Here is a 13,181-nt window from a genome sequence, read left to right as displayed (position 1 = left end):
CCTCCTCTTTTTTTTTTTTTTTTTTTTTTTTTTTTGCACATCTTCTGTTCCCCGCAGAGTAAACACTCCACATACAACCAAGGTAACCGTGCCCGAGCATGAGCGGACAAACCCAGATTGCCTAAAATGCTGTTTGTCAGGCATGCCTAATTTAAAGAGACCATTATCGACCAGGCATCTGTCACTAAAACTGCACTTCCACACTGCAGAGTCAACAGGTGAATCACACAGTCACAAAGCGACCAGCAAACTGGTGTGTAGGTGTGCAAATGCATGATGTGCGAAGATGATACACCTTGCATTGTCACGTTTACAAGTATGTTAAATTAAGGACCAGTGAACTGATGGAAATTTTTAAAAAGGTATCCATCATAACAGACAAAATCTTATCAACCTGTGCAATCACACTCAATAGAATGTTTCCTGTGGCAAGTGAGACTGGGAAATTATGAATGGGTGCAAGAAGCTCATTAACCACCACACTCTCTTTAGCCGGGGAAGAGTGTTTCTAGAGTGAACACACTTTGTGCAGCCACTGCAGAAACTATGAGGACAAATCTGGAAGCATTTGGGCAATTAAAAGGTGGCACCTCAAATAAAGGCTGAACACCAAATATCTCCTTTTAGGCCAAAACACACTGAGTCACTGTTGCCTTTTAGTTCTAGTCCTTTTGTGGAACTCATTCAACTCCAGTGACTGATTTTCTGGACAGTCTCAGGGACCTATGCTCTGTCACAAATACTGACGGAGATCTTCCTGTGACATGATAGGGCAGATGGATGAATTTAACGTGACACATATCCATATCGCATAATCATGTGGTTGGTTTGTTTGATATTCTCAGTTATCACCAGCCAACATGAATTGAACGAAATGAGCAAATGAACCAGTGTGTGTTTAAACTGCAGCAGATCAGGTGTGAATACTGTCTAAAAACACCTTCCTTCTCTGCGTTTGTAGGTTTAAAAAACCGCTTCCTCTTCACAGGCAAATGGCTCGGTCCATTTGGCTTTGGGCGACAGCTCACTGGTATAAGCACAACACTTTGGGAGTTTCCTGGACACAAGTTAAAGGCCCGGCTTTGTTTAAAAAAAAAATCTTTTTGCTCTAGAGGATTTACTATTCTGTGAGAACACAGCACAGTATTAACTGCTGTTATTTTATTATTCATACAGAACTGTGTATTTATTGCTCACTTCACATGCCAGTGGTCTAGCTATCACTATGTATTTGTTCACATACAAGTCCATGTCTTCTGCACCTCTCATATCTGGCTTTTTTCAGTAAAATGGTGCTTAAACTCTTTTTGGGATACACAGAAACATAGATAACAGTATACACTATAGGTGCTTTGAGGCCCCAGAAATGCTAAGATTACCATAAGAGAGACAGCATGGACTCGAGGTCTGAGCAGTGGACTGCTAAAAGCTGGCTGTAATTTTCAGTTCTCTGGCCTGACAGTGTGGGTATATCCTTAGCAAGGTCACATCAGTGGCTTAACACCAGGCTTAGGTTCAGTAAGCAGTGTGTTAGAGCTTAACACCAAGTGTGTGTTTCACTTTCCGTTTCTGTAATGTGCAACACACCAGTCATTTGTCAGTTTTAATATCTTAATCCTACCCACCTCCACCCATTACAGCTATAGCTGATCCCACAGATTGCTCGGGGTATATGGCCGTGAGCCAAGGGAGCTCTGACTGTACAACCTGTCTATGAGGCCTTAAGGTAATAGCAATCTAGCACTGTTGTTTACTGTCAGTTAAACTGGGCAATGGCTCCAGTGATTTAGCCTTTCCAATTTAATTCACTCCTAGCTTACAGCTCAGTCTGCATCTTGATATTTGAACCCCACAGTGTTAAAAAAAAAAAAAAAAGTAAACATTTTGTGCAATTTCAAAATAAGGGAATCAGAACAGAGATTTCACTTTTCTGCTTCTTTCAGAGAATGACCTTTTCTCACTGCACAGAATGAGATGTGAGTCCATGAACACATTTCCTTCTGTGGTTTATTGCATGAATCATCACCAGTAATCTGATAGACACAACAGTCCCATCACATGTATACACTTCATCTGACCCATATGAATCACAGGACTGATCCCAAGTATTGAGGACAGTAAGTTTCCAGGGACGGTGTCATTCTGAGCATCTGAACATGTGAACAAATATTCCCTTTGCAAACCAGGCCCTGGCAAATACACTTGCTTTGTTTATCCCTTTAAGTAAAAACCTGTTTTCAAGCTGAAAGCAAAGATGTTTGTGTTGCAATGACCCAGGGGCTCTGAGATGCGTTATCAGCTACAAAGCAGGATCAGACAGAAGCAGCATTCCTGCCTATAGCGTTTTCTACTGCTAAAAACTTAACCTGTAACACAGTGGCCCCCCTTGATATGACCTCCAGAGAAGTCTCTAAATTAAGTTCTAGGTATTTGCCCCCAAAGCATGGGAAGAACAGTGGGACAAAAACTACACAGTATTTCACGTTTGGTTAAGTTCCTTCAGTGGAAAAGAGTTATTTGCGGGTGGAAAGCTACTGACCCAGAGAGGGCTCTGTCAATGTAAATGCTTTATTTCAGAGTCTGCTTTCACATAAGCAGAGCAAATCCAACCCTCCTGGTCCATATCTTAGTGATGACACCGCCCTGTCCTTGCGTTGCCTCATTTCTCGGTCAGGAAATATCCCAGTAATTTTGGCAGTGCTGAGATCATAAAAACTTGCTTCAAAAGGAAACACATGGACCACAGTCACTGCACAGAAAGCCAAGGAATTCAACCTGAAATGTGAATTGGCTGATATGGAGCATTAAAATCCAACACTGGTGAATGAGATCAGTATTTTCCAAAACCACCAGTAATTTCATGCAAGTCAAAAGAATACTGAAACAATGGGACAATGTGAAAATGCCAACAGAACAGAACTGAATCTAAAGTTCTGCCAAAAAAAAAAAATCAAAATGAAGAGTTTAACCGACTTCAAAATCAACACAGACACAAACATTACAGTAAAGTCATGGGATGGAGACGGCACAGCATCACAACTGAACAGAAAAACTTTATACTTCACTTACATATCAAGGTTGGTTTCATGACATAAAAACTACAAATGTCGGAATGATAAGAGGAAAACACGCACAAATGATTTGTATGCAGTTTAATAGGAAAACCACATGAAAACTACTGTGGATTAGCTTCATGAATGTAAACGTTACACTTTTACCACCATATTTTATTTTTAATACTGTCAAGTGAACCAGCTGAAGCCATATACCAGCTAAGACTGTATATTTTTGTTTTCCACTTTCTATCAGGCTACTGTTCTGCTGTATGGGACAGAAAGCAGATACTGTCAGCAGCCCTGCAGCTGCGACCTGCAGCCACTTCACTGAGAGCGGAAGGTCACAGTAGAAACCACTAGAAGCCAGTCATTTCCCTCAGACTTCACTCCAGCCAGGCAGTAATTATTCATATAACCTACAAAGTGAGAAAAATCAAATATCCTTCGTTTTGAGGTCACAGCTTTTGTTTGAATTTCTTGAAAGTTTTTTTTATTTTGACCTGCTAGCTTCTTGGACTTGAACTTTGATGTTTTACTCTCCAGTTCATCCCTGACCCGACAACAGGCCCATAGCTGTTTCACTGTACTGCGTGTTCTCTCCAACGCGGCAGATAGCTAACCTAACGTTACCTCAGGCCAACTAAGATCCTTAGCAACTTTGGTTAAATTGCCGTCAGCATGTTAAAGGACTTGTATTTATGTCGCTACTTGGCACAAAGCCATCGGAGGCTGCGCCCTCCGGTATGAACAAGTCCCACATGGTTTGGTAGCTACAGTTATTAGGCCATTACAGTTAGCTAGCAACATTCTTATATATTACATGCAAGTGTGTTGGGTTTGCTTATTTAGTCTATAAGCAACATGTGCGTGTCTTGTTAGGAGAAGACGTAAAGCTAATTAACCAGCTATATTACAATACTGTAGCCGGTTAGCGAACATGGAAAGAAGAATATCTAAGACGTTATTGGCGCAAATGGCGATCCGTAAGCGAAAAACGTTACATCCGCTTGCGCCTGAATGCGTCATGACTCGCCATAAACGCCAGCCCTACCATCATGTCATGAACTGACAGTTTATTCCCCAAGAAAGCACCAGACACCTACTTGTCGTTGGCTGCCTCAGTGATGCCGCCATCCTTCTTCATCTGTTCGTCCAGCTCCACGGCACCTTCAGTTTTGGCGCAGTACGAGCGGAACGGGGTGGCGCAAGGCGCGGTGCGGAGCGCCGGGCGGTGCGCAGCGGCATGGAGGACCTTCAGTTGAGTCGACACAGATCTGGCATCAACGGAGGCGGCGCCGAAGCGGCAGTGGTGGGTCGGTAACCAGGTCTTCTGTCTACAGCCGGGCAAGGGACGCTTGAGGGTGGCTTCAAACAACTCCTTCAGCACTGACGAAAACCTGAAATGTAACATCTCAATCCTGTCAGGCAGTTAGAGAGAAAGTCGTCCGGTAGCAAGAATAGAGCTGTAAAGGACAAACTGCTGCAACCACGTTGACTGTCTGCGAGGCTATGACTCACGCTCGCCGGTGTCCAATAAATAGAGGCGCGCGTTCACGCCCCTGCCGCTCTTATTGGTGGAAATGAGAAGAGGTCGGCGTACAAAGATAATAAACGAGGCTCTTACGTTCGCCATTGGAGTATATTCGTGTCTATCACTTTCTGTTATCATTTTTTTAAACAGTAGGATGTTTCTACGTTCCGTCGATAAACATGTGGCGTATTCACAACAGTGCTTTTAGAAAATATTTTCAGTTACGAAATGATGGCTGCCATGGTTTAATCAGATCCTACTTATTCTCCTTTTACTATTTTTCAAAATATCATTTAAAATGTAATTATTAATTTAATGCGTCCAATCTTACATAATAATCACAATAATTATGATGTAGAAGATTTGACGCTTTTAGTTTTACAGCACTTACATGTATGCTTTTCACATTTTGACAGGTTTTCTACTTCTACCTCTATTCCAAGTAAAGTATCGTCTAAATAGTTGCTGGGAATATTATTGGAGTGACCGAAGATCGATGCCCTAAGTTTAGTCTGTCAGGCACAGTTAATGCTCGCCCCCTCACCAAGGTTCTCTGGTTAAAGGAGGAGTAAAGGGGGAACCAGGACCATTGCTTGGGTTAGTCATAATGGATGATGGCGGTATTTGTAAACACCAGGAAGCAGAAATGCCTGACAGACTCGACTCAGGACAGCAAAGACAGAGAGGCTCTGCAGCAGCTCTCCACGTCCTCCGGTGTGTCCAAACGTCACTTTCAGAAGTTGCCACGAATGCACAAGATGTGGAAAGTAGTGAGCTGCACACTGTGCTTCTTTCTATCTTCACAGCTCCTCTTACGGTCTGTCTGGGCCACAACGGATGAGCTGGACGGAGAGGTCAAGATTGAAGTTTTGTTTAAGCCCGAGGAGTGCACTCAAACGAGTAAAAAAGGCGATCTGATGAACGTTCACTACGATGGGTACCTCGCCAAAGATGGTTCCCAGTTCTACTGCAGGTTGGTGGTTTGAGAAAGAAAACTTAACTGAAGTTGATATATATCCTCTTTACAAACCAGTTTGATGTTTTGAACGTCTACATGCACATTTGACCCTTGTATTTTTATTATTATTATTATTAAGCTGTAATAATAATAATAATAATAATAATAATACTCCTGTTGTCTGGAGTGTGTGATGGAACATCGCATGCAGTATGCTAAGATCTTCTTTGTGTGTGTTTTAAAATGGTAAAGCCCTTTGTTTCAGTGTCACATACATTAAGTTTATTATGAAATGGGTAGGGACTTTGTAGCCAATCCAGCTATTAGGTCTGTTTTAACAGCTCTCACCTGGTTCCAGGGCTTAGTGACAGGATGTTGTGGTTTTTTGTATTATTTCTGTTGCAGTCGATCAGACAAACATGGGCACCCTCAGTGGTTTGTGCTGGGTGTTGGACAAGTCATCAAGGGCCTGGATGTCGGCATGATGGGCATGTGTACCGGAGAGAAACGAAAAATAACTGTTCCACCTGCCCTGGCGTTTGGAGAAAAAGGAAAAGGTAAGTAATTGTAGCGGACAGTGGTTTTTGTTTGCAGTGTATTCCCCACTGGATAATTGCAAAAATAGCATTTTGCCTCTCATTAGATTAAGTGATTTTAAGGTTTTCATGAACTATCACTCCAATATACTCTATATTAGGGCTGACCCATTCATACAGCTTCACATATCAGGTCATCTGGCTGCCACCATTCTCAGCTTGAAGTCTTTAACTTTACACATCACTGCCAAACCGGAGAATTGGCATTAAAATGGCATTAAATACATTGCAATACATTTTAGTATTGCACTTCCATCCAGTTGGAGGACTTGCAAGAGACAGATTTTAACGAAGAATGGTCAAAATTGATGCATTAGAGACAGAGATATGTTAAGCTACTAAACCACAGTATCCTACATTTCCCATAATGCAACCCGCAACGCAACTCAATGGTATGTTGTGATTAATGAGTAAATATAAATAATGATATAAAAATTATAATGAGAAATCCTTCCTAAACAGTCTTTTAAACTGATTACCAACTGTGTTATGCAATTCTGTTTTTGTGGTAGAAGAGATGCCGTCATGCTGTCTTGTTTTCTTTTCACAGCTCTTTAATTGAAAGGGCATCACACCCCTCGCAGTGTTTGCTAGTCACCCGCCCGCGGCATGTACTGTAAGCATGCACAGAGGTTTTAAAGGTCTCTGCCTTCCAGTCTTTCTTGCATGCACTGGTGCACTTTCAGAAAACTAACAGCTAACTGGTGTTTTACCTTGAACCACTAATTCCTACAAACTGCTTCATGTTGATGTTCATAAACGCCCTATGTTATGATCTGATGGCTGCATTGCCTGGCCTGGTATTCTGCATTTCAGGTTTGATCACTTGACTTTGATTTCACTCTTTGTCTATGGGGGAAATGGTTTTGCTGAGGGTGAATGCTTTTGTTGCCCATTCACCAGTTTATATACAGTGAAACAAATCCAGGGTGGTGTTCTGAGTTTTTCTCTCTTTCTCACTTTAAAAACAAACAACCTTTTGCTTGTTGTTCTAGTTAGAATATTCTTTCTTCTTGCCAGCATAGCAGATCATTTCCAGAGCTTTGTATTTTATAGAATTTTGCTCTTGAATCAAATGGGTTTTTTTTTCTATTTATGTGGTTAGTAGCCGTTCAGTTCACCGCAAAGTCTGAAAATATCTGAGCCTCCAAGATTAAAAAATGTGTCCTTTGAAATGCAACTCCCATTCTTCCTGAAATGTAATCAAATCAACTTCATAAAGTATGAGTATGATAAAATGTCAGTGGTAATTAGTAATGTAGTAATTTTGAATCATGATTACAGCATTATAACTGCATGCAGTGTTTTAAAGTCTTGTTCTATTCTTTTTCCTCCAATTGAAACAGATCCAGTGCCGCCCAATGCTACGGTGGTCTTTGAGGTGGAGGTCTACTCAGTGTCCAGGGGGCCGCGCAGTGTAGAAGCTTTCAGACAGATGGACCTTGATAAAAACAAAATTCTCACTAAGTCTGAGGTAACTATTATTTAGATGCAGTTAATGATAACAGAAGAGGCTCAGACAGAAAAAAAGTGAAAGAGGCTTTTTTTGTTACACTTATTTTTGTTTTTCTCAAGGGAGAGCTGAGCACATCAGTACAAGCCAGGAGGCTGTTTGCTTAACTAAGAAGTATTCACAGCATGTAAATCCCCTTAAAGCTACATGTTTTACATTCTATAAATGTACAGACTAAACAAATGAGACTTACTGTATAAAGTTAACTGGTGGGTGTTACTATAAATCCCTCTTTCCGAATGTTAAACTGTTATTGGAAATTCTATAGGAGGCATATCGTTTAAAAAAAGGATAATGAAGAGCATGCTGTTTGTTTTAGACTTCTAATGCTCTCTGTAACTACATGACATTTTACTGTAGTTGGTGAAATGTTCTGAACTATCTTCTAAATAAAGAATGACTTAAAAAAGAATGAATAAATCCAACCCAAAGTAACCTAACCCTTCTGGCCTCATAAAAAATAAAGGCCACTCTTGTTTACGTTCTCATTATCTCACATCATAAACATTCGCTGATTATAAAAGAAAGTTGTCAGGCTATAAATCTCTTAACCATGAATTAATTTACCTGCAGCAATTTTGATAACCAAAATGTAAACAATGTTATTAAAACTTAATAGTCATGATTTTATCTGGATTGTTGATAGCACATCCAGCAGGTGCTAAATAAGTGAACAGCCTGCTATCAAAATCAAAGTATTATTTATCACCAATGCGATATGTGGCTAGAAGAGCACAACAGGAGCTTGTTATGTAAGAGGAATGTGCAGTACAGTTTTTATTCTCTACATGTGACTAATGAAGTGTTCCTTTATTTTCAGGTAAAAGAACATTTGAAACTGAGTTATGAAAAAGGAGGGAAGCCACGTGATGACTCTTTCTATGAGAAGATCATAACTGATATATTCCACAAGAGTGACCGCGACAGAGACGGACTGATCAGTGCAAATGAGTATAATATTTATGAGCATGATGAGCTCTAGTGTCAGAAACAGTTGATCCTGGTCATTTTCTTTTAGTTTTATATATTAGACAATCAACCATGAACAGATGAAGGAAAAATCCACCCTCAGATGTTCTGCAGTAGATTCTGGGACTTTTTTTTTTTTTTTGGTTTACCCACTTCAGCATGCCTACTTCCTACCCCTGCATCTATGGTTAATCCCTCTTCTGTGAAAAGACTGTCAGACCAGTTATCATGGATAATGACATGAAAATTCTCCTTGATCTACTGTGGCTTAGGTTGTATTTCATCGGTATGTTGAATAAAAGCTTCTGCCAAATAATACACATACATTTTTTTTTCTAAGTGAAGAGAATCAGGGTGGATTTTTCCTTTGAAGAGCAGACAGGGCGTAACTGTGTTAAACTACTTTGAGTCGCCAATACAACTTTCCAAACCAGCAGATACCAAATATTTAAACTGTGCATCACCTGTGAAAACTCTTTCTTTTCTGCAAACACCACTAAATTGTAGTATATGAAACGTTTTATTCTTGTCTTCAATCTGGTCATTTGGTGAACTTGCAGCACAATGAACAAACCACAAGATTGGACAATGTTGTGGGATCAGTGGCTTGGAAACTGTAACGTGACTGTCATGTGAGAACTGAAACAACACAAAAACAAACGGCTCTAACTTTCCCACCTCCCTGTGAATTTTCTGCCCTCTAATCTGCAGCAGTGCACCAGCCCACAGAGAGAGGTGACTGCAATCTTCTCAGAGAGAATGTCCAACATGCAAAAGAAATGAAATGTGGCTGTGGTTTGAATAGAATCAGTCATAAAATGCACATGCATACGTGTTGTGGTTTGTCAAAAATGTTTACAAGTTTTGTGTACATTATTTTGTGGTCAAAATCATGTTTATCATTGTATTGGAGAGAGCCATTGTTGTATTTAGTAACAATAATCAACCCTATCTGTGGAAAACTAGGAGTGGAAAAAAGAAAAAGGGGAAATTTTGCATTTGCATTTTACTTTCAGCTTAGGTGAAAATGAGGACAAATGTTTTGTAATGCTCAGTGTTTTTCTGATCACATTGACACTGACTAGATGGCTAACTCTCACACATGACATACACATTCATATGTCAGTGTTTCTTTTATGTATGACCATTAATAAATGTATTTTGTCATCATTGTGTCAGTTATTATTGCAATTTCCCTCCACTGTGAGTTGAAGTGCACCAACACAAACTCACCACTAGAGGGGAATGCACAGCCAATAAGACGAAAACATGCCTAAATGAGCAGAGGTTTATGGGATGGACTCCTGTCTGCCCCCTGCGTGAAGGCGACACTTAAATAGACGCAGAACACTTAGACAGTAGTTCTGTCGATAAAATGATCGACTCATCCAAACTCACTGACTGACATTTTAAAAAATGAAATGTATGAAATCACATTTATTAATAAATATGTAATGTACTTTATACATGTATAATATATACACAGTATATACTTTGAACATGGAAAATTCAGGAGTGAAAAAAGCAACAGTCAGTCAGTTGGAGATCTTGATTTTGACTGACGGCAACCTGATCGCTGCTGTCTTCACCTCTGCTGTCATATCAACACCCAGCGGTGCCCTGGAACATTTATGAGAGCCAGTGTTGGTAAATTGGTCTATTATAGTCTGGTTAGGTGTCTCACTTGACTTTTCACTGACATTTTATATGAAATCCCTGTTCAGTGACTTACTTTGGCTCATAGTAGACATCTACATTTGGAGGTAGTATCCCTTTTCCTTCTCTCAGGCGTTCAACACCATTCCTGGTTAAAACAAACAAACAAAAGACAAAAACAAATGAGCCAGAATTCCACATTAAATCAGAAAATAAATCCTGATTCAGACAATACACACACCATGCAATCATCACTCCATTGTCAGTGCAGAATTTGGCTGGAGGACAGAGCAGGTGTAGTCCTGTCGTCTCAGTGATAATAGCCAAGGCCTTCCGGATATACTGGTTGCTGGCAACTCCTCCAGACACCACCTACAAAAAAAAAAAAAAAATGACTGATGACAGCTTCAAATCTCAATGAACAGGCACAATGTTCTTTGATTTTATTGGTTTTGTTCAATAATTTTCTTATTGTTGTAACAGTTTATTTATTGAAGCAAGAGGAAATTGTGCATCGATCGAGGATCATTCAGTATTTAGCTTTGTTGTTTACAATAAGATAAATATAGAACATCACCTGCCATTAAATTACGAGCAACCTAGAATCATATTTCGGGTGTTTCAGTACCCTTATACAGACAGAATGTTAAAGTAAGAATAGTATGATAAGATCTTTCCTCAACCTTCTAATTAAGGAAGTTTATAGGAGGTTAAAATTAAAGTTACTATTACATTGTTCATCACCAAGTACCCCCTGATGATGGCAGTCAGTCCTGTTACTGCTTTGAAACAATATCCAATATATTATATCCATTAATTAAATACAAAGTAAGGTACTCACCAAGGTGGGACTGCTTGACGGCAGCAGGCCATTTGCCTTACAGAACAAGATGGCACGATGTGTGCGCTTAGCAAGATGAGACGCTACACTGTGCTGTGTGGCAGCTGCAATGTCATTCACACATGACAGCAGTGTCCCCTGTTCTATACCTGCAGAGGGAGGAAAGAAAAGTTACACAGGTTTTACTGTAGAATCTCTCCCACAAACCAGTGGTTAGTGTTAACAATACTGAGGAAACTAGTAACAAAACAAGCTAAGTAGAACTTTACTGAAATAACATTACCAAGAACTTGAAATGTGTGTCTTTTAATGTCATGTCATCATCTGCCGCTTATCTGGGTCCAGGCCCAGGTCACATGGGAGACTGCTGCCCAGTCACAATACACCAGTCCTACGGCACCTCCCACGGGTGGTGGGCCCATGGGAGGCAGTGCCGCCCAGAGTGGGGCTCAAACGCCTGAGAGATTGAGTCTCAAGCTCTACCAACTGAGCTAACCCGGCGGTGTCTTTTAATGTATGTAACGGTTTGTAAAATGTTTCTGGTGTACAAATGACTGCCAGCACACTTTTCAGTTTCTATTTTGTTCATCTTTGTACTTTTTTTTGTTTCTTAGATTCATAAACTTTTTCCACTTCAGGCATTTTGACTTGTTACAAAAACACAGATTTTTACTAATATTTACAATTTCAGCAATGCAGCAATTAAAGTTATTAACTGTGAGTGATGAGTCAAAATGTTTTCTGTGAAAAAGATCTATTGAGTTTCTCTCCATGGACTAGGGTGATCATTCAGGAGACCCCATACCTTCTTCTGCCTCTGTTTTCATTATTGTCATTGTAATTTGATTCCGTAGTCCAGCGAAAGAAAAGCAACAGTCAAAATTTTGCCCCATAGGTGTCCTGAAAGGGAACCTCGTCCTGTCACCATCCTTTGCCAGAAGCTCTATAGCTTGTCCTCCACTCAGCGTGGAGCACTGCGGGTGTTTTCTGAGGGACAAACGTCTTCCCACCTGTGAATCCAAACAAAACCAACATTTGTTGTGTTCATGTTCACAAGTTGAGCATCATGAAAGCTGAATGTTAGTTTGAAGGTGTTACTTTATCCAGTGTGTCCCCTGGAGCTTCATCCAGAGAGTGACCCAGAAGCAGAAAGTCGTCGACTCCTCGAGCCACAGCGAGAAGTGAGTGACCACCAGAAATGAGCAGGACCAGGAAGGGGAAGGCGACAGGGTGAAGCATCCTCACGGTCAGGGCGTGGGCTTCCATGTGGTGGATGGGGATGAACGGCTTGTTGTGCTGCCTAACAAACCTCTTACTGAACTCAAGACCAACACCCAAGCTCAGGGCCAAGCCTGGCTTCACTGTGGTGGCCACAGCCGTGAGCTGCCTTGGATCCACGCCACTTCTCTCCAAAGCCTCCTGGACCACGCGCTCTATGTTTTCTCTGTGGAGGTGTTGTGCCACTGTGGGGATGATGCCACCAGACCTATAGTATTTGAGAGGGAAGCACGTATGTCAAAACAAATCCCTAAATAGTAATCTTGATCAGTGAATACAGCTCTGACACCCACCTCAGATGTATTTCTTTCTGTGAATGCAGAGACTCTCCCAGTATTGCACCTTTGTCGTCCAAAACAGCAGCTCCAGTGTCATCGCAGCTTGTCTCAATACCCAGAACCAGCCTGGAGCAGGCGGCTTTTCCAAATGGAGGAGAGCACCAAAATGTGTGTCTATGCTGTAGCAGCCTCTGCAGGATTTTACCTTTTGAAGGGAACATGATCATGAAACTTATGTTTGCCACCTTAGGTTAAAATAAACGAGTAACTCAGGGTGACATCACCTCAGCTCCCATTGAATTTTAAACTAACAAGATAGAATTAAATAAAAAAGGCTAATATATTCCAACAGCATCTCACAAGGTTTCAGTGCAACAAACCCGTAACAAAAACCATACAGATGCCCTTTCCTGCTCCATAGCCGTCTGGCAGCGTCACATGTAAATGCTTCCGTGCACCAGCAAGTTTGGGACGTTAGATAACTAGCTCAGATAGCTAGCTAAAG

General features: G+C 40.8%; 3 protein-coding genes across 8 annotated transcripts in view; 1 reads left to right on the top strand and 2 right to left on the bottom strand.

Moving 5' to 3' along the window:
* Positions 1-4,552, bottom strand: part of glsb (glutaminase b) — a 32,554-nt gene extending 28,002 nt beyond the window's left edge. For all 6 annotated transcript variants that reach the window (XR_005895408.1, XR_005895407.1, XM_041057806.1 and 3 more), the window contains exon 1: positions 4,160-4,552. Coding sequence is in view for 4 of the 6 variants with exons in the window: in XM_041057806.1 (XP_040913740.1) it covers positions 4,160-4,467 (308 nt within the window). In the remaining 2 variants the exon portion in view is untranslated. The remainder of the gene's footprint in view (positions 1-4,159) is intronic.
* A 756-nt stretch (positions 4,553-5,308) lies between these two features.
* On the top strand, positions 5,309-9,790 carry fkbp7 (FKBP prolyl isomerase 7). Its single transcript, XM_041057824.1, has 4 exons — positions 5,309-5,560; positions 5,951-6,102; positions 7,488-7,615; positions 8,475-9,790. Exons 1-4 carry the CDS (start codon positions 5,337-5,339, stop codon positions 8,634-8,636), a joined length of 666 nt encoding a protein of 221 aa, XP_040913758.1. The 5' UTR covers positions 5,309-5,336; the 3' UTR covers positions 8,637-9,790.
* A 268-nt stretch (positions 9,791-10,058) lies between these two features.
* osgepl1 (O-sialoglycoprotein endopeptidase-like 1) lies at positions 10,059-13,094 on the bottom strand. Its single transcript, XM_041057815.1, has 7 exons — positions 12,692-13,094; positions 12,219-12,606; positions 11,926-12,130; positions 11,121-11,269; positions 10,521-10,651; positions 10,356-10,427; positions 10,059-10,243 (listed from the first exon to the last, which is right to left on the bottom strand). The coding sequence occupies exons 1-7, from the start codon at positions 12,901-12,903 to the stop codon at positions 10,159-10,161; spliced, it is 1,242 nt and encodes a 413-aa protein (XP_040913749.1). The 5' UTR covers positions 12,904-13,094; the 3' UTR covers positions 10,059-10,158.
* Between the last annotated feature and the right edge of the window lie 87 nt (positions 13,095-13,181).

This window comes from Toxotes jaculatrix, chromosome 15 (assembly GCF_017976425.1).
Source record: "Toxotes jaculatrix isolate fToxJac2 chromosome 15, fToxJac2.pri, whole genome shotgun sequence".
Lineage (NCBI taxonomy): Eukaryota > Metazoa > Chordata > Actinopteri > Toxotidae > Toxotes > Toxotes jaculatrix.
Note: the sequence above shows the minus strand (reverse complement) of the source record. Positions and strands in the feature narration are given on the sequence as shown.